This window comes from Carettochelys insculpta, chromosome 16 (assembly GCF_033958435.1).
Source record: "Carettochelys insculpta isolate YL-2023 chromosome 16, ASM3395843v1, whole genome shotgun sequence".
NCBI classification, from domain to species: Eukaryota; Metazoa; Chordata; order Testudines; family Carettochelyidae; genus Carettochelys; species Carettochelys insculpta.
The window spans coordinates 4,150,995-4,176,508 of NC_134152.1; the positions used below are offsets into that span (position 1 = coordinate 4,150,995).

Consider the following 25,514-nt stretch of genomic DNA (forward strand, 5'->3'; position numbering starts at 1 on the left):
GGTGCAGGCGGGGCCCTTCCCCGTGCCAGCAAGGTGCTGGAGAGGGAGCAACGCTGAGCATCAGCCAGGCTTCCCCCCGCCCCCCCACAGCTCCGGCCGTGGGTCCGGGGCAGGGGCGGAGAGGAAGGGCTCCCGTCTCAGGCAGTCGTTCCGTTCCAGAGCCTGGCGGTGGAAGAGGTGGAGACCGTCCCGTCCCTGCAGCGAGGTACGTGCTGCCCAGCCCGGAGGGGGGTGGCCGGTTGGAGGCTGGAGGTGACCCTGCTAGCCCTGTGGCCCTGCTCTTTCACCCCCGGCAGGGCTCCCTCCTTACGGTCCCTCCAGCCAGCGCTCCTTGGGGCCTGACACGATCACAGGCCTGGGCTCACTCGTCTCTGCCGTACGGGGCTGTGGCGTGGCAGCTGCAGGGTGTTCTGCCGAGAGCCCGGCTCAGCACGCCCCCCAGGCCGCATCGGGGGGCCCCCTCGCACGCGCAAACCCTGAGCTCTGTGTGGCCGTTGGGCGTTCCCCAGGGCTCGGGCCGTGCCCGGTGCCGGCGCGATTCTCCCCCGCAGCAGGCACCTCATGCAGCTGGGCTCTCTGGCGACTCCCCAGCGCTTTGCCAGGCTTGGCTCTCCCCGGGGCAGTGGCAGACGCTGCTGGGTTCATCGTTTCGGAGGGGCTGCTGGGTGGCACCAGTGTCGGAGCTCTACAGGCAGCAGGCCCGGCACCTCCCGAGCTCCGGACCCCCCTTTCCCCCAGTCGGGCTGTGGCACCGGGGATGCCAGGGTGGGAGTTCTCCTTACCTGTGCCAGGAAGGTGATGGAGAGGGAGTAATTCTGGGCTCCCCCTGCCCTGGCACAGCCCTGCTGAGCCCGGCCACCCTGGGAGACATCCCAGCCCCGGTCGCGTCCCTGGTTCCGAGTTCGGGGCCCCTTGTTGGCAGTGGGAAGGGAGGGCAGAACGGGCCCCTGCTCTCTGCACCGGGCCTGAGCTGCCCGCGCTCCCTGCTGAATCCAGGGAGCCGCTCGCCCTCCGTGGAAGACGTGCTGCCGGAGAGCCCCTGCAGCCGGCACCGGAGCCTGACGCCCTTGGAGAGCGACGCCCCGGCTGACGTGTTCCTGCCAGGTAACCGCCCAGCCCGGGGGGCGCAGGGGTCCTCCCGGGGGGGCCTGGTGCTGCTTGGCGGTCACGGCGCTGCCCCGGCTTGGCCAGGGCTCCGTGCCTGCACCCTCGCTGCCAGCTGAGCTGCCCTGCTTGTGGCCTGCACGCCGGGGTCGGCTCTCGGGCCACTCCTCTCTGGGGGGACCTACAGGCTCCCCTGGGCGCCTGCCTCCGTTGACCACGGCTGTACGGCGCTCGGGCGAGCACAGTGCCCCAGAGGTGACCTGCTCTGTGCCCCCCCCCCACCACCTTCCCCCGCTTGTCTTGGTGCCTCCGTTCCCCGCTTCCTCCTTTCCACTCTTTGGGGGCAGCTGCTAGAGGGTAGCACAGTCCCAAGCGAGCCACTGGCTCCCCGTGCGAGGTTCTCCCTCCCTCTGGACAGAGTCAGAACCCAGGCCAAACCCCCCACCCCCCCCCGGTAATGGCTGCACCTGGCCACCAGCCCTGGCACTCCAGCTGTGAGCGCTACCAAGGGCAGGAGCCCACCAGGGTTCCCGCCAATTTTTTCCATCCCTGGGCGGGTTAACTTTTATTCCGTGCGCCAAGGCAGGCACGGAGGTGCACCACCAATAGACACGTGCTGCTGGCCGTGGGTGCTGTGCTGATCAGCCAGGTGGAGGCCCCAGTGCTCAGCTCACGGGGAACCCCAGAGTCCGTCTGGTACCAGATCCCAAGCTCACCCAGGGGCATGTGGCTTTATTGGCTCCTCTCTCCACCCTGCTAAGCCCGGGTGGGAGAGGCTGGCCTGCCCCACTGGGGCTGCTGAGCAGCGCTGACCATCCAGCTGCCAGCCCAGCTGCAGCTCCGCTGTCAGAGCAGGGACCCCTCCTGCATGTGCGGGGCGGGGGCACCCAGGGGTCCCGCATACGGTTGTGCCTAGCCAGAACCAGCTCGCCCCGTGCGGCGGAGGGGCTCGTCTCTGGAGGGCTGGGCTCCCCCTTCTTCCTTGCTGTGCCATGGGCAGGGGGCCGCCCGGCTGAGCTGCCCCCAGCACAGCCCCGGCCGCTGTTGTCGCTGCAGCCTGTTTTCTCCCGTAGAGTCACGGTCTGTTCTGAGCGTCTCTCTAATGTCTGCTTCCTTCTGTCCGCTTCCCTCCTGCCCTGAGCAGCGCTGGGTCCCGACTCCTGCTCTATTGGGATAGAGGAGTAAGCTGGTACGTCGAATCCTTCCTACGCCCAGGGAGTCACGGGGGGCGGGAGAGCCTGGAACGTGTCAGTGCCAGGATGGCTTCTGCCCAGGGGGCCCACGACGCCAGGTGCAGGCCCCAGAGCCGAGTGGGGCAGAGGAGGACAGGATGGGGCCTGAAGTCCTCCACCCCAGGGCTTCTCCCTCCAGGCTGCTCCTGCGTCCTGTCTGCAAACTGCCCTGGCAGCAGTGGGACCCCTCTCCCGCCAGGCTCCTGGGGGAGGCTGCTGGGCAGAGTCCCTGTGTCGTCCTCCCCGAGAGAGCAGCAAGAGCTGAGCCCAGGGCTCCCCGCACCTCTGCCAGCGACAGGCTCAGAGGACCCGGTACCCGCCTGCTGGGTCCCTCCCCAGCCTGTAGCCGCGGGCTCCTGGCAGAGGCCTTGTGGGAAGCTCAGCCCGTTAGCGGAGCCGTCGGGCGCTGAGGGGACCCCCCAGCAGACCTGAGCCTTGCTCTTGTTCGTGGCGTGTCGGGCTGCAGGCCAGAGCCTGACACCTGCGGGGGCCCCCGTCTCGGCCCCCTGCCCTCTGGGTCCCGCTGAGCTGAGGCGGAGGGCAGGGGCTTGGGCAAGCCAAGAAAGGAGCAGGAAAGCCAAGGGCGGGGGAGCCCCCTCGCAGCCCCCGGGCCGGGCAGCCCCTTTCCTGAGCAGGGGTCGGAGTACCAGTGCCGGCAGCGTACCAGCCCCTCCAGAAAGCTCCTGGGCTCACACACTGGCTGGTTCCCCCAGACTATGGGTCAGCCCATCCTGCGCCCCGACATGTCCCTCTCCCTCCTCCTTCAGGGTCATCGGGCTCCAAGACCCTTCCAGGCCACGGCACCAGCAGTCCCACTTGGCCTCTCCTCTCGGACCAGCTCCGCCTGGAGGACGCGCGCACCCTTTCCTTCCGCCCCGCCTGGCGGGGGTCCCACCCACGGCCCCAGCCCCACGCACAAGCTCTCCTCTGCCCGAGGGGGCCGGGAGCCGCCGGCGCCGAGCTGGACCCCTGCCGGACGCTCTGATCGCGGGTCGTATGTGAACCGGGGCCGGGGGAAGGCGGCTGTGTCCCCGTGGGGGTCCAGCTGGGCTCCCGAGGGACTGGCTGCTTCCCGCAGGGCTGGGCCCCGCTTTTGCACAGGTTGGTTTTTTAAAGCTGTTTAAAGTACCTCCCCGTCGAAGCCCCCCCAGTCCCCGAGGAGCACGTGAAGGATGCTCCCATGTCCCTTTTGTACACGACTGCCCCCGGCCCGGCCCGGCCCTGTAAATATGCAGTTGAGCCTGGCAGGCCGGATAGGTTGGGCCCAGGTCTGCTCTGCTCTCTCCTGCGGCCGCCCAGCCCGGGGCTCACGGGGGGCTGGCTGCCCTGTGCTCTGGCCCCCCATCGCTGGCGGCGTTCCTCGCCCGGCCGTGTGCCCCAGCCGGGTTGCAGCCTCTGGCTGGGGCTCGCTCCCCTGCAGCTGCGTGTGGCCAGGGCAGGGCCGATGGGCTCGTGCTGCCCCGGCTGAGCTTTGCGGGGAGCTTGCTGCAGCTCAGCCCCTGCGAGGGCGGGTCCAGAGGGGGCAGCCGGCACAGCGCCCGCTCCCCACCCGGCTCCGTGGCTCTTGGGTTCAGCCACCTGCGGTTCCTCTGCCCCCTCCGCCCGGCTCTGGGCAGTCCGTCACTTTGGGCCAAGTTGCCCCCACCACTGGCCAGCCCTGGGCACGCCACCAGGGCTCTTACCTAGCCCCAGCCCTGCCTGCGTGTGCCACTGGCCCAGGGCGCCCTGCTCTCTGCGGCAGCTCCCTGGACGCAAGCACAAGGCTTTGCCCGCCGGGCTGTGGCACCTGCTTGTCTTCCCTGGTCCCTGCAGGTCCTGAGTGAGCAGCTCCCTTGAGTGAGAGGTAGTCAGAGCCCCTGGGGAGAGCAGCCACGGCCCTGGCCCTTTAACCCTCGGCCCAGGCTGCAGGGAGGTCCTGGCACCAGCTCCTCCAGCCCCAGCATCTCCCCTGGCCTGGCTAGGCCCTGTCCAGTTGCAGGCAGGGAGGACCAGCCCGGCCTTTAGTCTGGTGGGGGCTGGGGCCGCCTGTTGAATGCTCGGCTCTGCAGGGCTGGGCCCAGCGTCTCACTAGGGGTGAGATGGGCCTTGCCCCGGCGTGGGATTCCTGCCACCGCTGGCACGTGAGAGGCCGCACCTGCCCCTGGACTCTGAGCTGCAGCTGGTTGCTGCCAGCCTGGCAGGGCCCTTCGGAGGCAGACCAGGCCTGGTTCCCTGAGCTCTGCTGGGGGCGGGCGTACCCCTTTCCAGAGCCGGAGGGGGCAGGCTTCCCTCGCGCTCCTGTCCCAGCCCCTCTGGAGCTCAGCCGAGCTGCGCCCGAGGGAGACCCCAGGAGAAGTGGCCTGGCCCTCACCACCAAGGGGGGAAGCCCTTGGCCAGCAGGGCCCTGCCCAGCCTCAGGCTCCGAGGCCGAGGGGTGGCTCCTCATCCTCCCTCACTCACTGGCAGGGGCCCGGGCTGCGCACGCAAGGCCTTGCAGCTGGGGCGGTTGGGCCCTGCCTTTCCTCCGTGTACATAATCCCCCGGTGGTGCCCCCGCGCCCGCCCGGCTCGACGTCGCTGTGTGCCTTGTCCCTGCTTTCTGTGCTGTGGGGAGCTCCCCGGCCCCCCTTGGGGTGGGCCCAGACCCGGGGGGCGGCTCCTGTCCCGGCTGGAGGCACAGTCCCACAGGCAGCTCCACGCGCATGGCTGCTGGGTGCTGCCCTCGCCCTTTGCGCTCCGAGGCGGCGGCCCTGGCTCCTAGCCCCACCGTGACGCCCAGGGGCTCCGCCGGGAGGGCTGGCGGGGGGCCCCCCCCCTTTGTTCTTGGCTCTAGTAATAAATCTATGGAGCAATAGCCTCTGGCTGGCCGTCACTGGGGCCTCCGTGAGCGTCCCCCCAGCCCGGGCAGCCAGGCGATGGCTGGGCCCTGCTCCCGCAGGTGCCTGGTGCTCTGCTTTCCTGCGGCGTCCCAGCCTGGCCACGCTGAGCTGTCTGCTCATCAAGCCGGGGCCCTCGCTCCCCAGCCGGGGGCCAGCTGGCCTAGTGGTCGTGGGGAGGTGGCCCTGGCACGCAGTCCATCTGGCCGGCCCCAGGGCTGCTCCCCGCCAGCCTGGCTGTGCACTGGGAGACAGGGCAGCCACTCACCCCTGGCATCAGACTCCTCCTGGCCTTCCTCGCAGGCGCCCTTGTGCCTAGCCCTGAGGCCGGCAGTTAAAGGGGTAACGGCCCCCCAGGACCCAGCCAGCTGGGAGGGGCAGGTCCCTGAGCTGTGGCTCCGGCCTGCCCTGGGACTCCACAGTGGGACCACGGCCCAGGCTGAAGCGGTTCCCTGCCTGATTCCCTGGCCCCAGCAGCGCGCTGGCCAGGCGGGAAGCCAGGGAAGGATGCGGCGTGGCCCCAGGGCTCCTAGCTGGGAGCTGAGACCAGGCATGCTCGGTGCATGGCCCAGCACAGGCGCGACGCCACCCCTGCCCCGGAGAGGGGGTGAAGGGAGCAGCTGTCGCCTCTTCTCTCGGGTTGTAGGCATCCGCGTGGGCCTCCCTGGGATGAAGGGGCCTCTTCCCACCTCCCACAGCTTCCTGGGCTTCAGAGCCTCTGTCCCCCGGGGGGAGGAACCTGGACATTGCCGCTGGCCAGCTGCTCCCACCCAGCACCGATCGCTGCTCCCGTCACCTCTGCTGCCCCCATGCCTGAGGTTTTTCAGTCCACGGGTGGAATAAGTTTTGTTCACTGGGATGTGTGGATGTGCACCACCCCTGGGGCCCGGGGGCGCTCTGCTACTCAGCTGGGCACCTCCTGACTCTCCTGGGTGGCCACCCCACGCGCTCAGCTTACAGGGGCCGCTGGCTTTCCAGTCCCGGCTCAGTGGCTCGCTGCGCACCAGTTCAGCACCGTCCCCTGCCCTCCCTCCCCCTGCTGCCCAGGGCTCTGGGTGTCCTTCCCCCCACGTCTTCCATCCCCCCCCTCGCCCACAGCAAACCCCGTGTGCTTTGTGTCCGCACAGAGCGTCTGCATTAGCGCAGCTTCAGCCGAGTCTTTTAAGCTCTCCACTGCTTGGACCTCAGCACTTGCAGTGCTGCACGATTGGGGGTGACTTATGGGGGTGCATCCCTGCCAGTGCTCTGGGGCTGGGGGCACTCGGGGGCCCAGTGTTGTGGGAGAGGGGCTGGACTCTGGCAGGAGAAGGGTGGGAGGCGCCCCGGGCAGAAGGGGCCTCTCCACCTGATGGGCTGGGCGCCGGGCAGCTCCCCCCACCGCCAGGTCTGCCCCCCGGAATGTGTCCCAGCCACTCCCAGCTCCACGGACAGCCTGAGAGCAGGAGGGGATCGGTGCAGCTGGGACCCCGCTCTCGTTCGTGCTGCCAGGTAAAGCAGCAGGTACCGACACACACCAGCCGCTCAAGGGGTGCCTGAGTCTCTGCCACCTGCCTGGCCTGGCAGGATCGCTCCAGCCCCCATGGTGCATGTGGGGTCAGCTGCTGTGTCCTCCCCGGGGCTGGGCTGAGCGTACACCTTGAGTCCCTGCACAGCAGCAGGGCCCCCCACCTATGCACCCAGGGGCGCACAGACCTGGGGCGCCCTGGAGAGAGCTGGCCTCGCTTGCCCCATGGCACCTGCTGCCTGCCCTCCCCACCCACCCCTGCAGGGGCCTCTGAGCCAGTGACCCCAGCGACCCTTCTGGGGCAGAACATGAGGCCCGGGATTCAGGTAAGTCGAACCCAGGGTGGGACCCCGGCAGCTCTGATGTGTACCACCAATAGACACACGCTGCCGTGGGTGCTCTGCTATCAGCTCAGGGGGCACCCAAGGGCCCAGCTTAGAGGGAACACTGCCCCGCAGCCGCCAAGGGGCCCCCAGCAAGCCCCGGGCCCGGCTGTGCTCCTGCTGCTGGGACCTGGGTGGGGGGCGCTGTGCGCCACAGGGCCTGTGCCATAGAGCTCAGGTGATGACCAACCCACTGAAGAATTGCTGGGTGGGGGGCTGGAATGTGGAGCCAGGCGGGTGTGTCTGGCTGCAAACCCCAGCTCGCCCTGTGCTAAGCACCACATGCAGCCTCTGGCCCAGGGCCAACGGGGGGACCGGGCCAGGCAGTCACAGGGATCTGGTTTCCCTGCAGCCTTGGCAGGCCCAGCGGGGGGCAGGGACCCCACTCACCCTCCCGCAGACACAGCACCTTCCCTCCTGCTCCAGCTTCTCTGTGGGCTCTGCTTTCTCAGGCCTTGCTCCAGCCTCAGCAGCAGGGACAAGGGCTGGACCACCAGGGATATCCCTGTGTGCTGTCCCCCAGCTGCTCTGGGAGTGAGGGAGACCTGCTCTGAAAGCCTGAGCTCCCCCAAAGTACTTCACCCATTGGCCCTGCAGAAATCACTTTGCCCTCCCCAGAAATGCAGCCGCCTCTGGGGTGGAGCACGACTGCTGTTCAATGCCACACAGCAGCACCCCTTCAGCAGGCCGGAGCTGGAAGCAAAGAAGAATATTGTTTCCAGCCTTCAGCAGGAAGGGACTTGGAGGCACACGCCAAAATTATAAATCACAGCAAAGCCAAACTCTGTCAAAAGCACTGCCTTGTGATTTGGAAAGGTGTTAACAAAAGTGGGGTTCTGGAGTGATCTGTTTTGGGACTGGTTCTGGTCAACATCTTCATTAACGATTTACATATTGGTATAGAGAGTGCGCTTGCTAAGTTTGCAGCTGATACCAAGCTGGGAGGGTTGCAACTGCTTTGGAGGATAGGCTTGTAATTCAAAATGATCCGGACAAGTTGGAGAAATGGTCTGAAGTCAACAGGATGAAGTTTAATAAAGACAAATGCAAAGTGCTCCACTTGGGAAGGAACAATCAATTTCACACATACTGAATGGGGAGAGAATGTCTAGGAAGGAATACTGCAGAAAGGGACTTAGGGGGCCACAAGCTAAATATGAGTCAACAGTGTGATGCTGTTGCCAGAAAAGCAAACATGATTCTGGGATGCATTAACAGGTGTGTTGTGAACAAGACACGAGAAGTCATTCCTCCGCTCTACTCTGCGCTGGTTAGGCCTCGGGTGGAGTATTGTGTCCAGTTCTGGGTGCCACCGTTCCAAGAAAGATGTGGAGAAATTGGAGAGGGTCCAAAGAAGCGCAATCAGAATGATTAAAGTCTAGAGAATGTGACTTATGAAGAAAGGCTGAAAGAATTGGGCTTGTTTAGTTTGGAAAAGAGAAGATTGAGGACATGATAGCGGTTTTCAGGTATCTAAAAGGGTGTCATAGGGAGGAGGGAGAAAACTTGTTCTTCTTGGCCTCTGAGGATAGAACAAGAGGCAATGGGCTCAAACTGCAGTAAGGGAGGTTTAGGTTGGACATTAGGAAAAAGTTCCTAACTGTCAGGGTGGTCGAACAGTGGAATAAATTGCTTAGGGGGGTTGTAGAATCTCCATCTCTGGGGATATCTAAGAACAGGTTAGATAGATGTCTACAGGGATGGTCTAGCCAGTGCTTAGTCCTGCCATGAGGGCAGGGGGCTGGACCCGATGGCAGCTCAAGGGCCCCTCCAGTCCTAGCGTTCTGGGATTTGGAATGGAGCCATTTTCTGGTGGTTGGACCCGTGCTGTGGTTTCTCCCCGAGAGCGACACGGTCTGTCTGGGGAGCCACGGGCTGTGGGGAGAAAACACTTTTTAACTGAAGACCGTCAGGTATTTGTTCACAAAGCATTTGCCAACTTTGCTCCAACTTCTTCCTGACTGCAACCATTTTTGTGTGCGAAAACCTTTTCTCTATCCACCTGTGGAGCCAGTCTGGGTGTCTGGGAAGGACTGGCCCTGGACAACTTCTCAGCTCCTCCTCTCTAATGATCTGTGTTGGGGATCCCTTCCTGTCTGAAAAAGCAGCCCCCCCTTGCCACTCACCGCCCTGGGACACAGGTCTCTGGTTAGGCCCCAGCTCAGCTCTGTGCATCTCCCTGTGCGTGTTCTCTACCTTTCAATTCAGGAGAACAACCCTGGCCTGCTTCGTAGAGGTGACTCAACAGGACAAGCACCTGCCAGTGGAATAAGCCACACTAGATGGTGCCCGCCAGGGCCACACCGGAGCCTTGCTAGTGTCTCGGGCAGGCCTGGACCTTGCCCTCAATCCACAGGCCTTTACCACCAGGACAGCTGGGGGAGACCTGAGGGCTGACAGCTCATTACAGTGATGAGTCTGAGCTGCAGTCATCACTCACTGGTGGCCTTGTCTTGTGCCTGGCCCAGTAGCTGCTCAGCAAGAGGGGACCCAGGGCTCCTTTAGCTGCCCCATACCTACACCTGAGCAGGGACGGAGCAGCAGGAAGCCAGCCCAGCTGGCCTGGCAGACACCCAGCAAGCTGGCGCTCGGCCCTGCGTGGGGCGTCGAGTCAGGCAGGGCAGGGAGTCAGCACAGGCAGGTTCAGTCATGGAGAACACCGGTGCAGCTGTGCTCCCACCAGATGCTGCCTGCAGCTAATGTGGGGTGTGGGGGCCCTGGGAACCCCTTTGTGGATTGGTGGCAGGAGCCCCTCAGGCCCTTCCAGTGTGTTGCACTTTCCCAGTACCCGCCCCGCTGCCCGTTCCCCCTCCATGCACCCCAATCCTGCCAGCCTGCTCCTGGCCACAGCTTGGCGTTTCCCAGTGCCAGGCCTTGGGGCAGCCTGGCGAAGGTTCAGCAGACCTGAGCGCCACTGGGCCAAGAGACCAGGAACTGGCAAAACCCACAGCTGTTGTGTGTCCCCCCCGAAGCTGGGACTCAGCCCCTGCCTCGTCCAGCCAAAGGCCTTGCTTAGGCGGCCAGGCCAGCACAGACAGGACCATGGCAGAGGGGTGACTACCTGACCATGGAGCTGGGGGGCTATGACCCGTTGTGGCTAGCAGCTGCTTTGTGGGTGAGTGGACGTGACCAGGGTGATTTTGCTGTTGCTGGGGAACTGGCCCATTCGGTGCGAGTCAGCGCTGGTCCTTGGAAAAATACTTTGTTTTTGATTAACTCCCCACACCCCCAAAGCATTCACACAGCCAGGCAGGGGAATGCGAGCGCAGCGGCTTTCCCCTGGAACGAATTCCAGCAATTTGCTGCTCACGGGTATCGGGCGGGCCAGGGCTTCTGCCTCCTGGGCCCCTCTACCTGAGCACTGGCATGAGGGGCTGTAGCCCTCGCCCCTATCAGGTCCCCCTCACCACCCCTGGCAGCTGCTGGAGCGACTCCTCTTGCTTCTGCAGGGCCTTGTCGGCGAGGTTGCTCGTCAGCGGCTCTTAGTGTAGTGGTGTAACCAGCGCTAGTGCTGCTAGCAGCCCGCCTTTAGCGTGGGCAGGTGCCCTCGGGAGCTGGACATGGGTCTGGGTCCCCGGGCGCTCGCATGAGCCACCTTTGGCAAGCCTGTGCCAGTGCGTGACCCATGCCCCGAAGGCTGGGAGCGGCTTGGGGATGAGAGCGCTGGGCCCCGGGCCCATCTGACCAACTTCATGCCTTGTAGGAAGGACGACGGGGGGGGCCCCAGGCCAGCTTTGGCTCCACGCTGCTGCACCTGCACATAAGGGGGGCAGATGGGGGTGCAGGTGCCTGGTGACCCCTGAGGCCACACCCCCCAGAAGCTGCCCACGCTGGGAATCGTCAGCACCTTGTTTGTGCCAAGACAAACAGGCAGGAAGGCTGGGGCACCCTGCCCTGGGCCACTCCCACGCGGGCCACACGCCAGGCCCCCCCGTGCTGCCGGCTGAGCCCACGCCTCCTGCTCGCTCACGCCCTGGCACGCTCGGCTCTGCTGAGCACCATGCGCCACGGCCGGGTCAGCCCAGACGTGCCCGGGGCCCCGCCTCGGGGTGGGGGTTACATGCAGCAAGGGGGGAGAGCGGCACACAGAGGAAGAAGCGGGGAGCACACACAGAGCAAGGGAAGTGGTGGCACCAGTGGCAGGGGAAGGCCTGGCGGGCTTGGGGGTACTCAGCGAGGCCAGCCTGGTGCCAGGCTGCGGGGTCAGGGTAGCATCTCGCCTTCAGCTGCCAGGGGCGCTTTCCTGGCTCACCCGCTGCCCGCGGTCCCTGCCCCAGCTGTGCAGCAGAGGGCAGGGCAGGGACCTTGCATTCATGCCCCCCGCCTCCCCCGGGCGTGCCCAATACTGCAGGCCTGTGCACCCCATTTTAATGTGGCCTCCTGCATGCAGAGCCACCCCGGGGAGGCTGGGTGGGCTGGCTAGCCATGGCCTGCCCCAGCTCGGCCTCTGGGGCACGCAGGTTTGGGCGCCCACACTGGCGGGGATGGCACCGGCCAAGGAGGGCATTTCTCCCATGCCCTGTGCCAGGGCCCCAGGGCTGCTGCAGGGAGGTGGGTGGCATTCAGGGCACATCTCCCTGCCTCGCTCCTCCCACTGCACTGAGTCCATAGCAATGTGCGGCCCAGCCCCAGGGCTGCGTCTGCCCATTGCCGCTGCCCAGGGGCTCCCTCGTCTGGTGCCCCTCGAGCCCAGCGCCCCCACCCCAGCTCTGCCCACACCCCTCACCTGCAGCTCCCCACCCATACAGCCCAGCTGGTACCTCGCAGCTGTGCCAGGCAGCCCCTCGGCCTCCGTCCCACACAGGGAAGGGCCATGCCTGACCCACTGCAGGGCGCTGAGCCGCAGCTGGAGCACCAGCTCCCCAGGGGATGGGCACTACGGGGCTCCGCTGGAGGGGCGGCGGGGCAGCCCCACTCCTAGCCACTGTAAGCAGCATGAGTGGCTCAGGCTGCTCCATGTGTGGCATGATGTGCCCGTGGTCCTGCCACCTGGGTCTCCCAGCCCAGCAGCCTGCGGGGGGGGTGGGGCGTTAATGGGCTCATGTGCACTGGGGCTCAACACCCCACCCCGCCCTCAGCACCCGCCCGCTGGGCTATGGTCCCGCCCGCGGCCCGCGCCGGTTACGTCCCGCCTGCTTTGCGCCAGCCAGGCCCATGCAGCGAGCTCTGCTGGGCAGAGGCCACAGCCCCACAGCCAGCCAGGTGCCAGCTTCCACCACAGGCCCTGCCAGGACAGGGTGGCCACAGCTGCGCCCCGGCTGCCTGGCTCTGGCTCGGGCTGTGCGTGAGCCACTTGGGTGACATTCTCCCTGCCCCACCAGTAAGGCTGTGTTGCGGGGGGGGGGGGGGGGGGGGGGGGCAGGGCCAACCAGCAAGGGCAGCTCAGTGGACCACCCCCGCCCCTGCCCCCCCCAACAAGCCAGGGCACTGGGCCTGTGGCCCCTGAGGGTGCCCCGTCCTGGCTGGCCAGTGGGCAGGGATGCCCTGGCAGGAGCCCCTGCCAATGTAGGGCCTGGCCTGGAGCTGCCAGCAGTGGTTGGGCGGGGGGAGGGGGGGGGTGTTACATCCCATGCCCAGGGCCCAGCACCTCACACAGCCCCAGTTGTGTGGCTGCCCAGCCAGGCCTGTAGCTGCCCAGTCACCCATGTGCCCAGCTGGGGGTACAGGGGGCACATCCCCCCCCCCGCTGTAGGCTGGGGCTGTTGCCAGAGCCAAGGTGGCATTAAAGGTGGGGGCGGGGGCTGAATGGCGGCAGAGGCTGAAATGGGCTGGACAAGGGTGGCTGGGGGGGCAGGGTAGGTGCCCCAATATCCCAGGGACCCCTCAGGCTGCCATTGCTGATGGCCTTTCCAGCTCTGGCTGTGCCAGGCTGGTGTCGCCAGTGGGAGGTTAGTCCACCCTGTAGGGCCATGGGCTGTGTTCATCAGGGCTGCACCGCCCCCGCCCCCCAGCCCCCAACCAGCCCTGCCAGCTGCCTGGGGCGGGGTGGGGCGGGGCGGGGCTGGGCTGGTTACATGTCTGGCCATGGCAAACATGCCCTTGGCAAGCCAGGTGCCAGGCAGACTAGCGTGCCAGGCCCAGTGCGCACACCCTGTGCCACAAACCGCCGCTCTGTGTGTGTGTGTGTGTGTGTGTGTGTGTGTGTGTGTGTGTGAGAGAGAGCGTGAGCCAGCCCTGGCAGAGGCCCCCCCCCCCCCCCAAACCCCTTCCCAGCCAGGTCTGGGCCTGGCCTGGCTCTGGGGACCCCTCCCCAGCACCAGCCTAAGCACTGACCAGCGTGCGGGGGGGGGGGGGCGCCCCCTTTGGGCACAGTGCTGCCCAATGGGAAGAGATACCCACCTGCCCTAGCTCTCGCCAGCCCCCACGGCTCAGGGACGCCACTGGCTGCCTCCCCCCCCGCCCCCCCCCCCCCCCCCCCGGCCAGCAGGGCTTGGTGCTGGGTCAGCCGCCTGCGGCGATTTACGGCTCCCAGCGTCGACCGGCTGCACCGGTGGTGCTCCAGGCCCAGCCTGCGACAGGCACAGCGTGGCTGCAGCTGGGGCCTGGCCGCCCCAGTGCCAGACATGAATGTATGTGCCGGGGGGGGGGGGGGGGGGGGGCAGTCTGGGTCCCCATGGCCAATGCCGGTCACCATGGCAGCCGGGCGCACACCCGGTAACATGCAGCGGCTCCCCGCCACGCGGCCTCTGTCCGCGAGGGCAGCACATTACCCCCCTTCCCCAGCAGCCCCAGCACCGCGGCCCCAGAGGCAGGTGCGCTGAAGCTTGGCCCAGCTGCCCTCCACCCTGAGGCACTGGCCCCAGCCAAGGGTGCGGTTTGCCCAAAGCCTGGCATGGCACCCAGGCCAGCTGCCCCACGCGTGAGCCCCGGCCTCTGGTGTCAGCCCCTCCCTGGCAGCGTCCCCCTTGCTGGCCACAGCCGCCCCGCATGGGGTGCAGGAACCCCCACCCCGGGGGACATGGCCACTGGTTTGTGCCACTTGTGCGGAAGGGGCTGGTGCCCTGGCATGTTTGCCAAGGCCACGGGGCCAGGCACCTGGCATGGCCCTGAGGGTAAACTGCTCCCAGGTAGGCTGGTGCCAGGCAGGTGCAGGTCTTGTGAGGGGGCAAAGTGGGAAGGGCCCAGGAGCCAGGGCCTGCACAGGGGCAGCCCCACTGCTCAAGGATGGCAGAGGCCAGGCCTTTGACTGCTCAATCGTGGGGCGGCTCCAGGAGGGAGCCAGGACCTGGGACCGGGGCAGGGAAATGCCTGGAAACATTGCAGGAGCGGGGCGGTGCAGTGGGGCTGGACTGCACCCAGCTGGAGCTGCTGGGCCCAGACTGCAGCCCCGCCCCCGGCAGCTTTGGGGCACGGAGCATCCCGGCCCCTTCACCCCTGGAGCGAGGGAACTGTGTGCTGGAGGTTTGCACCCAGCTGCCACAACGCCCGGGGGGTCGATCCAGCAGGTATCAGCCCTGCTCCCACCTCCACTGCCCCCCCGCACCGCCTTCCTTGCCCCGTCCGCCGGGGGGGGGGCGGGGGGGCGGTGTTCAAACTGCCTGGCACGCCGATGGGCTGGTGCGGGCTCAGCCCAGCCTTACACGCCAGGCACTGGGGGAGGCACACACAAGCCGGCCCAGGAATGCCACGCCGTGGGAGCGCTCCCCTTTTATTCCTTGTGCCTTTTACAACAAAAACACCCAGCCAAGCCCGAGAGCGTTGGAGACAAAAGCCACGAATCAGGACATCACCGTTGGGCCAGGCTGGCAGGGCCCTTCGCACGCTGCTCAGGCCCCTGCGGGGTGTACGCAGCTGCTGCAGGGTTAGTCATCGTGAGGCGGCCGTTTGTGCGACTGCATGTGCAGAAACCGCCTGTCTTGCTCTACTGCAGCACTCCCAGTCCCGGGTAGGGCAGGGCACGCGGGACAGTGGGCGCTCGAGGGCCGTGTGAGTCAGCCTCCTGCCACGTGTGAACGTGCATGGATGTGTTCACCATTTGCACCGGGCTGCTGTGAGCCCCGTGATCCCAGCCTCCTTGGCCCTGCAGGCCTGGCTCCCCCAGGCCCAGTGACATATTGTGCTCCGTTTTCCGTGCTTGTGCTCCCCACTCCCACTGCCATGGCTGCTGTGGCCAGGGCCTGCAGAGCTGGGCTGGCAGGTGGACCCCTGCAAGGGACCCCCCAGCTCCCTCCTGCTGCCCCCACAAGCTTCTGTTCTCTCCTTGGCTGAGCTTGGGGGAGCGCTGGCCCTGGGCGTGCCAGGGAAAGTATCTTTGGCAGCCAGCGGAGCTCACTGAGGGCCCCCAGGCCTGGCCCCACTGCAGCTTCTCCGCTGGTGCATGCACGCAGGGCAGGCAGGTATGGCCCCTGGACTTGGCCGATGACGGTGCTGCCCCTGGCTGGAGGCTCGCCTGGGGCTCCCTGCCTGTACCCATTGCAGCCCCCCCAGCCTCCTGGGCACCACCCTGGGCAGGTCCCCCTCTCACGCTGCCTCAGGGTTGGCGGTGCCATGGGACAGCACCAGCTTGCAGAGCTGCAGCAGAGGCGGGAGCAGGGCCTACCCCACCTCGGGCCAGCTGGGACATTCCAGCGCCCCACTTACAACAGCCCCTAGGCTGGCTCCCCACTGCGCTGCTGCGCCTGGGCGGGAGCTCCGCCTGGCCTGTCAGCCACTCAGGGTTGTAGGACTGACCCCCCCACCATGCCCCCCCTCTGCTGGCTACCAGCCGCTGCTCACTACCCCGCCCCCCGCCCCCGAGCCCTGCAGCAGGCCGGTCCGGCTGGAACATGCACACCCAGCTGGCTCGAGGAGGCAGCCCAGACCGGTGCTCAGCTGGGACTAGGGCTGGCTCAGAGAGGTGCTCTTCCACGGCGAGGCCGGCCTGGCCGCGGGTGGCAGGAAGGGACAGGGACAGGGACAGGGACACCCACCTGCATGACGGGGAGGGGAATTCCAGCATCAGGCTCCTTGTTTGCTTCTGCCTCACGCTTCCAGGGAGACCTCTGCCCTCTTCCCCTGGCAAGGGACGGGGGGCGGCAGCCCAGCGGAGGCCGTGTTCCTGGGGCAAGGGGAGCTGGGACCTGGCTGGAGGCTGCTGCAGAACCAGGTGGGTGCGGCCCGTTCAGGCCCGGCTTGGAGCTAGGCAGCTGGGGAAGGTGCCTTTGGGTGCCAGGAAGCCCAAGTCCCAGCACAGCAATGGGTGATTTCAGTGCTGGCTCACCCCAGGCCGGCGGCAGCAGCTCCCAGCATGAGCAGCTTGGTCTCCCTGGCAATGGGGCTCGTTGCCTGGCCTGGCTGCTCGCTCCTGGCCTCTCCCTCTGTCCCCCTGGCTGCGCAACCCTGGGAGAGGCCTGGGGGTCGCCCCACGTGGGGCTGGTGCCAGTTGTTCCCTCCTGCCATTCACAGCTGCTTCTCTTCCAGCCCCCAACCCACCCTGCCCCGCTCACTCCAGAGTCTCCCCAGTCTCAGCTCCCACTGGCTGCCCCCTTGGCTTCGGCTTTCCAGGCTGCAGCGGGGCCAGGGCCTGTCCTGCCTGCGACAGTCGCTGCAGGGCCGAGCCGAGCTGAGCTGCCCGAGAGAGGGGACAGCTCCTAGGGCCAGGCATTCAGGGAGGCGGGGGAGAAGGCCCCACCTATGGGTACAAGGCCCTGCCTCCTGGAAGGGGGTGCAGGAGAGGGGCAGGGCCCCGGAGTTCCCTGCAGGGAACCTACGCACTTCAGCAGCCTTGTGGGGCTCGGATCCAGCTCAGCGAAGGGAGAGAAGAGCGAGCAATCAGCTGGGCTCAGGACTCGGGGCGCCGCAGCCCCTGCCCCCGGGAGCGAGGGGATCACACGCAGGCGTCGGCTTTGTCCCAGGGCTGGGGCTCGCCGAGGAAGCCGTCGCAGAAGTCGAAGCCCCAGAGGCTGCCGAGCGCCTCTCCCTTTACCTCCTCCCAGGGGTGCCGCAAGGCGTCGGCGAAGGGGGGGGAATCCTCCCAGGGGGCAGCCCCAGGGCTGGGGTGGTCGGTAGCTCCCCACTTGGTGGGAGGCGGGAGGTACCGGCTGTCGACCTGGCCGGCGAGCTCCGCCCCTGCGGCCAGCGAGCTGAGCACCGTGTTAATATCCAGCTCCTCGAAGGTGCTGCCATTCCCCTGGAGGACGTCGTCGACGGCATCGGCCCAGGCGAAATCGCCCCCCGGGGCCTCTGCAGTGCAGCCACCAGAGGGCGGCAGAGGAGCCGGGGCAGTTCTGGCTGCTGGGCGGCCCTGCTTCCGTGGAGGCCCCTCCTGAGGGCCGGGGGTGCCCCAGGGCAAGCCCCCTGGGCCGGGCTGCTGCAAAGGCTGGCAGTTGGCAAGACGGGGCACCGGGGACAAGGGGCTACACCCAGCCTCTGGGGAGCGCTGCCGGGCCTGGCTGCAGGGTGTCCCGGGGGCGCGTCTCCGCTTGAGAACGCCGTCGACGAACTTGTCGGTGTGCCGCGGGTCCAGCTGCCAGAAGCCCCCCTTGCCCGGCTCGTCCTTCTGCCGCGGCACCTTCCGGAAGCATTTGTTCAAGGACAGGTTGTGACGGATGGAGTTCTGCAGCCAAGACAAGGAGGGACGGAGCAGGGTGAAGGACGCGGCGGCAGAGCCTGGGCCCGTCCAGCACCGAAAGCACCAGGGTGAACCAAGTGCTGGGCCGTACTAACCCCATTGGATAATGGGGAAACTGAGGAACAGTGGGTGAGGCCCAGGCAGGCTGGCTAAAAACTTTTCTTTTAAAAAATGGATTTTTAAAAAAAAAAACAACAAAAAAACCCCCAAGAAAATACTAAATGTCGCGTTTCAGAAATAGGTCACAATTGCGCCTCATCACGAACACGCCACCCCTACGCTTACAGCCTCATCAGAATGAATTAATGGCTCGAGTCTGGCCAGCCTAACTACTAACTCCTGAGTTCTGAACTTTCAGGGCTCTCAGCTTCCAGTTCTCAGCGAAACAAAAAGACAGTCCAGTAGCACTTTGAAGACTAATAAAATAATTTATTAGGTGATGAGCTTTCCTGGGACAGACCCACAGGGAGACAGCTGAACTCTCTTTTATATTCAAATTTGGCACATTAACACATGGTTTGAACCAGGATGGGAATTTTCTGAGTCACTAAAGGGGCTTGTTTGCATACTTGGCTTAATCTAATTCTTGACCTCCCCCACCCCACACCCCTTCACTCTCTGATTTGCTCACCTTGATCATTTTTTTCTGATTTGTCCTCCTTGATTACTGTTTTTGGTTCTCTGTGCCTTAAATATTGAGTCTGTTCTGGTGTGGCTCTGGGCTGAAGAAGTGGGTCTGTTCCATGAAAGCTCATCACCTATTAAACTATTTTGTTTGTCTTTGACGTGCTACTGGACTGCTTTTTTGTTTTGATAGTATATAGACTAACACGGCTCCCTCTCTGTTAACTCTCTCTCAGCAGACTAACGTGCGCAAAGACAGACATAAGCTGCGGGGTTAGGTGGGGGGTTTGCTGTACTTAGATGGTGGGGGAACTTGGCCGAACACGGCAGAAGTGTTAGTTAAGACAGAGTCTTAGAGACAAACCTATTGGAAAGGACAGAGGCAGTGGCGTGCACTGAAGAAAAGAGGGAAGACATTACTCAGCACATACACAGCTTCCTACGCCCCCCCACTTTTGTCACAAAAAAACGGTTATGGCTTCTGGGCATAAGAAACTCTATCAGGGAATATTTTGAAGAAATTTGTTCACTGGGTAAAATAGGAAAACACGCCAAGTGTAAGCAGCGCATGAGGATGATGCAGGGCCTAGCTGCAAGGATGAAACATCCCAAGGAAAATTGCTTATCGGGACAAGTATAAGAAAGGTCACCGTATTCGTCTGCATCTTCGAGCACAACAAGAAGTCCTGTGACACCTTATAGACTAATAGATGTTTTGGAGCACAAGCTTTTGTGGCAAAGACGGACTTCGTGCATCTCCCAAAGCGGGTCTTTGCCCACGAAAGCTTATACTCCAAACTACCTGTTAGCCTGTAAGGTGCCACAGGACTTCTTGTTGCTTATTGGGAGAAAATGACGTGGCTGAAGGTGTGGTATGGCTGAGTGGAGCAACTGGTTAGAAATGTAAATCATTCACTTAGCAAAGGCTTCTTTCTTCAAGACTCTCACTGGATCGTTTTACTTGTCAAATCCCACTGACACAAATTCCCAAGTTGTAAGCTATATCGGGCCGTTGCTAGAAACAAGAAGTTTGGTTTAGCTAATCTTTATGGCTTGTTTAGTTACTTAACTAGGTTTAGAAGCTATCACCCAAGTACACAGTACAAAGAGCTGCTGGAAGGGAACTCTAGAGCTGCCACTGACATCTTGTTACATAACACACGTCCCTTATTTTGGGGCATCCTGGCCACAGGCCATAATAGGGAACAGATGCAGCATCCCCATCGCACCTCAGCATAACTCAGCTTTCCCAAGAGCCCCATTCTGCAACTTGTTTTCTCATCAAGCACAAGTGCCTGGGAGTTCAATGGGGCTTACTCCAAGATGAAGGGCACCCTGAGCACGGTCAGTCCCAGCTTTTTGGTTACTTTGATTTCACCCAGTGATTTCTTTTGGGGATTTGAAATGGTGATTTAAATCAACCCACCCGGGGACCGTGGGATTTAGGTACCTAGGCCCAGATCCTCAAGGATCTTTCAGTGACTCGCCTGTGACCTGGGCCTCCGGCCTCCCAGTCCCAACCTCTACCCCCTGTGCCGCGCCGAGCCGGTGCTTTCGTGTCCCAAGCTGGGTGATTATTAATGTGCGCGGGAAGGCCCTGGATCCCTGCAGGGTTGCCAGCTTTGCTCGTGATTCACACCCCAGCTGTGCTGTGCAGCAGAGTGACCCACTGTGTCAGCGGGTTGGGGCTGGGGCTGGGGCTGGGGCTGGGGCAGATCACCTGGCAGGCCTGGGAGGGGTGGAGCAGAATGCACCCTAACAATGTCCCTTTCCAGCCCTCCTGGCTGGGGAGAGCTGCTGCTGCAGGGTGACGGACACAGGTCACCTGCCTGAGAGCCTGACCCCAGCGCTCTGAGCGGGGAAATGCCCCATGCGTCTTAATGCAGCCTGAACACACCAAGCCCCTGGGCTCTGTCCTGCAGTGCAGGCTCCTGCACCAGCCAGGGCTGTCCCCCTGCCTCCCCGCAGGAATCCGGGGCCCTTTTCTGCCTCACTGGCCTAGCAGCTCCAGGCCCAGGGCAGTGCAGATCCCATCAGCTGGGGCAGCCCTGGCCCTCTCCAGGGCCATACAGTGATTGTAGAGAAGACGCGGCCAAGTCCCGAACAGCCCCGCACGTCCCAGACAGCCCCCGTCCGGCTGGGCCATGGATGCTGGGCCTGCTCTCCCTCCCAGCTGGGCCTGGGCTCGGGACCGAAGGGGCTAGACACTGACTTCGCCCTTCAGAGGGTCTGCGCCGTCCCCCATGGCGGCAGCTGGGCAGAGCAGCACCCGCCGCCTTTAACTCCCAGGGCGGGGGCTGTCCCCCGTGCCCAGCTGGGGATGAGCCGTCAGAGCAGACTGCTGCTCCTTAGCCCACTGGCCAGCAGGGGCGGGCAGCCTGGGTGCGTCTCTGCGTCCTGCCAGAAGGACTTTAGCAACCCCGGTTCCCAGCAGTTCCTCACCCCGACCGGCTTTTCCAGCCAGTCCCGTGAGCCTTGGGGGCTGGAGCGAGGGAATTGAAATACCTGGGGTGAGTGAGCACAGACGTGGGAAACACCAGGCCCTCCCGAGCCCCAGCCCAGGAGCAGAGAGATCCCCTGGGGTCCGATCTGCCTCTCGCTCCTCCGTCCTGGGACCCCCCCAGCGTCCCCAGCTCTAAACACACCCACCAGGTTTGTTCGTCCTCCGCTCCCTTTACCCCAGAGACACCGGCTCCCCTCTCTCCTGAGCCCTGGCACTTCTCCCTCTGGACTCCCACCGAGCTCCTCTCTCCGAAGCAGGGGCTGGGGGAGCAAGTTGTGCGCCCGGCAGCCGAGCAGGCGGAGCTGCCCCACGGAGCAGACAGCCCAGGAGGTTTGCGGGGAGCCTTTCCTGAGGCCATGACCCACCCCAGAGGCGGCTCCACATCAGTCGCACACCTCTGGTCCAGTGGCAGGCCCCATCGAAATAGAGGCAGAGCAGCCGCCTTTCTGCTATCCCCTGCAGGAGAGAAAACCAGCATCTGCGCTGCCCGCCCCCACCCGCAGCCTCCCTGGGGGGTGAGCGAGTAGTAGGAATCAAATTCCGGGGCTCATTTACCAGCCTGCGCAGCCCCAGGCCTGGTGGTGACAGACACAGGCCTCCATTGTCCAGGCTTCAGCTGGGTGGTTAATTATTCACGCCCCAGGCTCACCTGCCAGCTGGGGTCTGCGAGCCGGTAGTAGCAGAAGTTCTCCCTGATCCAGCTGTAGATGGCTGACAAGGTGACCTTGGCCTGCTTGCTGGCTTGCAGAGCCATGCAGATGAGGGTGGCGTAGGAGTACGGGGGCTTCACCCCAGGGTTGGTCTTGTAATCGATCTCCTCTGCGGCACCGAGGCTGGGCAAGGAGCTGGTGCCAGGGGAGGTGGCGGTGGCGGTGGGTTTGCCCAGGCTCAGGGGCATCCCGGTGGCTGCGGTGTCTCCGGCCGGCGGGCTGGCCGGGGCCTCGGCCCCAGGGAAGAGCTGGTGGAGAGGGTGGCTGGGGACAGGTGGCCTCTCCGGATCCGCGGTGATGATGGAGAAGTCCTGGAGCCACTGCAGGCTGGTGAGGCTGTCATCCACGGCCGCAGCCCCGCCCTGGCGGTCCCAGTCCTCTGGCGGTGGCAGCCACTTCTCCTGGAACTGGGCAGCGGTGTCGGGCGAGGCACGGACGGGCATCCTGCTTGGATGGCCTCCCTCTGCTCCCACTGCGAGGCAGAGTGGAGGCCCATCAGCCAGAGGCCAGCCCTCTCTCCCTGCCCTGCCCAGCCGTGTCTGGGCGTGGCAGGGAAAACCCAGGCAAAGGGGATGAGGTGGGGCTTGATAGTGGTAGAACTCCTGCCCTGGCGTACCCCAGTCTCTCGCCGGGCAAATCCAGCCAGCACACGTCCCTGTGCCACCCCTCCCGCCGCACCCCACTCACAGCTGCTGTCCAGGCCTGCGGACACACGAGTTCACCTCTTCCTAGAGAGCTCCCTGCCCTTCGCCGTCTGCCGCTCGTCTCTGGGCCTCCAGCCCTCGCTCAGCCGCTGCAGCTCTCCGTAGGGGGGCCTCCCGGCCACTGGCTGGGCAGCGTCCCCGCAGGAACCAGCCGCTCAGCCCCGACACCCGATCGGCCGGACGTTCAGCGCTAGTCACTTCACCAAACACGAGTGCCGCCGAAGCAGCAGCCCTGTCCTCAAAACAGGGGAGGGGGCAGGTCACACGGGGCCTGTAACTTGGGCAGGGCCAACGCCTCCTGGAACAAACTCCTCCCCATGGATCTGCGAACTCCTTGCTGAGAGAGAGAACCCGCCCCTGCACCCCGATCAGGCCAGGCTAAGCACAGTCCTACCGCCTTTCCCTCCTACGAGAGCATCTCACGACGCCCCCTGCGATTTGTAACCCAGCGCCGGCCAGGACTCACCAGATGGCCAACATGGCTGTGTGCGCCTGCCCCTAGGGAGAGTGGGGGTGTCCACGGAAACGCAATCCGGCCCCACAGCTCATTGCTGGGGGTCAGGGCGCGCTCGAGCAGGCCTTGCTGGACAAGGCTCCGGCACCAGTAAGGGGCACGTTTGTGGCACCCTCCAGCAAGAACCTCCAAGCCCCTTCCAGCCCTGTGTTCCTGCTGGCATTTAGACATGGGAAACTGAGGCACGGCAGGGCCAGGACCTGCCCGGAGCCGCCTGGGGAGCATGAGGGAGAGAGCGGAGGCACTGTCTCTCTCTGCCCTCTGGGAGCGCTCCCTCAAAGGCTGGGTCCTCCCTCGCACTGAGTGAGCACAGCACCCGCCTTGGCATCCCCGCTTGCCAGCCCCACGGGCCCTGGGCAGAGCCACGGACAACCAGTTGCTACCTTCAAACCCAGCAAGAGGAGCGGCACCAGCACCCGGCTCTGACCTGCTCACCAGGGACCCGCAGCGCCGCAAACAATCGCGCGAGGGGGCCTCCGGGGAGGCGGTCTCCTGTTACCGCCGGCGGCCAGGTGCGGATACTGACACTCATTAAAGTGGAACAGCCACAGACCGAGCACACTCCACGGCAAACGGGGGGGACGGCGCTGGGCAGCCTGAGAATGGAGAGCAGGCAGGCGTGGGGCAAAGAGGGAGCCTGGGGAACCAGACCCAGGGAGAGCTGCCAGAGCAGCTCAGCAAGGTCTCTCTCACCCGCCCGGCTCCGGGGCTCCTGGGCTGCCTCCCAGCAGCAGGAGCCTCCAAGCCAGGCCGCGCCCACCTGGGGCATCTAGAAGAAGGGCCGTTCTACTCGGAGCCTCATACAGCCAGACCCACAGCAGCCTTTGGGAGAGTCCCTGACTGCCATTACTGCTGCCTGGGGCAGTGCCCAGCATAGGGAACCTGGGGCACCAAGCCCTTCTCTCCAGGCCACACAGCAAGACCCCAGCAGAGCCAGGACTGGAGCACAAGAGTTCCTGGCCAAGCCCCAGGCCCTCCCCACCATGTCGTGAAGCCATCCCAGCTCCTAAGGCCAGAGAGCTGCTGCCCCAGGCTACACAAGGAGGCTAGAGCACTGATGGGGGCAGATCCAACTGGACCCCAACACCAGCTCCTGGGGCCTGCAGACAGAGCCAGACCCATCAGCGAGTTCCTGCCCAACCACGGGCATTGCTCTGGGGGCAGGGCAAGAGACCCATGATACCCGCCCGCCTGCCCACCCCCGCCCGAGGTGGGGATCGCATGCCTAGCTCTGAGCCTAGGGATTGCATTTTAGCCTGGCGCTGCAAACAGCAGCCCCTGGCCCCGGGTCCAGCAGGAAGAGCACTCCCAGAGGGCACCTGGTCCTCAGATTGGCCCCGCGCCGTGTGAGTGGGACAGTGCAGAGAGGGGCCAGCAGAGCTCTTACCTGTTGCACAGAGGGCCAGGCTGGGGTGGCGTCCCCCAGGGGCACCTGTCTCTGCTGCAGCCGTACAGATGCCCTCCGCCCAGAGGGCCTGGCAGGGAGACTCCTGAGAGCACCTGGGTGTCACCTTTTGTAGGGCTGGAGGGAGGCGGGGGAACAACCCTTTAAACAGATCCGGGGTGTCTCATTGGCTGCTGGTGCCTGGAGTCCCTCGTGCCTTCTGGCCAATGATGCCCGCAGGGTGGCACTGACCCGGTCTCAGAAGTTAGCGATCCTCCATAAATTCTCAGGCTGGAAAAAGAAAGACCCCCTTGACTTGAGGGGCCAGGAGCAAGAGCACAGGCTGGGCTGAGATCCGCTGAACACCTGGGAGATTTTTAGAGCAAGCAGGTCTGGCTTCTCCCTGTGGGGCTCTGGGCCGTTGGCCGGGTGGGTCTCCTTCTCCAGGTATTCCTCCATAGCCACCAGAGCTAGAAAGAGGCTTGAAAATGCAAGCTGAGTTTCGGTGTCATCCCAAGCCCAGCGCTGGCCACCTGCCAGAGTCAAAGGCACCTTTCCAAATGGTTCCTGGGCCAGCGGCAGGGATGAGTCCAGCCCTGTGCGGGAGGACAGAGTGGTGGTGAGAGATATTCAACCACCTGCAGCTTCCAGGGGCTCTGGCTCCCAAAATCAGCCCTTCAGCGGAGGCCTCGGAAGTCCGCAGAGGAACCCTAAGGCAGCTTCCTCTGTAATGCACGTTGCAGCTCACAAGGCCTACAGATCCCCCGTGCAGTGTCCCACCATGCCCGAAGGAGAGGCCATGGAGGCACAGGATCAGCAGCTCCAAGTGTGAGGGATGGTAGAGGGCACATACCCTGCCCCAGAGGGGGCCTCCAGTTGCATCCCAGGGAGCTGGCTGCTGCTCAGCGTGACGGTGTTTAAATGCAGCACTTTTACCATGTTCCAGCCACAGGCAGCAAAGCCCCTGCTTCAAAAGGGGGGGGGCGGGGAATTACTGTCACAGGTTGGTAGGGAAACTGAAGCGCAGCCTCAGAAGGGAAGCTGCTTGCTCAAGGGCACACAGTAAGTGCAGGGCAGAGATGGATTGGAGGCCTGGCTGCCAGCCCCCTGCTCTAGCCCCTGCCTCCTTCCATGAAGTGACAGACCCAGCTCCAGCCTCCAGCGCATGGTCTGCTCCTTGGGTGCTCCATGTCCCAGCACGGTCTTCGAGGCTGCGAGGTTTGGACCCTTCACCCATGTCAGCACGTCCCGCATCGGTGGGGCAAAGGAAGCAGCCCCAGGCCTGGGCGAGGCAGTGCGGGAAGGGAGGAGACCTGGGGGGGGTGTTTCTTGGAAGAACAGAACTTGGACTGCCTCAGGTGGCACCAGCAGGGACATCACTGAGGGGACCTGCACAGGCTGCCGGCTTCCCCAGCTCATGCGTTCGGGGCTCCTATTTGTACCTTGCTC

General features: G+C 64.5%; 2 protein-coding genes across 5 annotated transcripts in view; one reads left to right on the top strand and one right to left on the bottom strand.

Moving 5' to 3' along the window:
• Positions 1 to 5,168, top strand: part of MGRN1 (mahogunin ring finger 1) — a 61,436-nt gene extending 56,268 nt beyond the window's left edge. For 2 of the 4 annotated variants that reach the window (XM_075010418.1, XM_075010419.1), the window contains exons 14-17: positions 160 to 205; positions 997 to 1,104; positions 2,249 to 2,293; positions 3,104 to 3,243. In XM_075010418.1, coding sequence (XP_074866519.1) covers positions 160 to 205; positions 997 to 1,104; positions 2,249 to 2,289 — 195 coding nt within the window. In that variant the 3' untranslated portion in view covers positions 2,290 to 2,293; positions 3,104 to 3,243. Of the gene's footprint in view, positions 1 to 159; positions 206 to 996; positions 1,105 to 2,248; positions 2,294 to 3,103 lie in introns of all 4 variants that reach the window. The other 2 variants (XM_075010416.1, XM_075010417.1) reach the window with 1 other exon arrangement.
• A 10,660-nt stretch (positions 5,169 to 15,828) lies between these two features.
• Positions 15,829 to 22,157, bottom strand: LOC142021668 (forkhead box protein J1-B-like). The gene is made up of 2 exons (XM_075010767.1): positions 21,403 to 22,157; positions 15,829 to 17,611 (listed from the first exon to the last, which is right to left on the bottom strand). The coding sequence occupies exons 1-2, from the start codon at positions 21,904 to 21,906 to the stop codon at positions 16,883 to 16,885; spliced, it is 1,233 nt and encodes a 410-aa protein (XP_074866868.1). The 5' UTR covers positions 21,907 to 22,157; the 3' UTR covers positions 15,829 to 16,882.
• Positions 22,158 to 25,514: the final 3,357 nt, after the last annotated feature.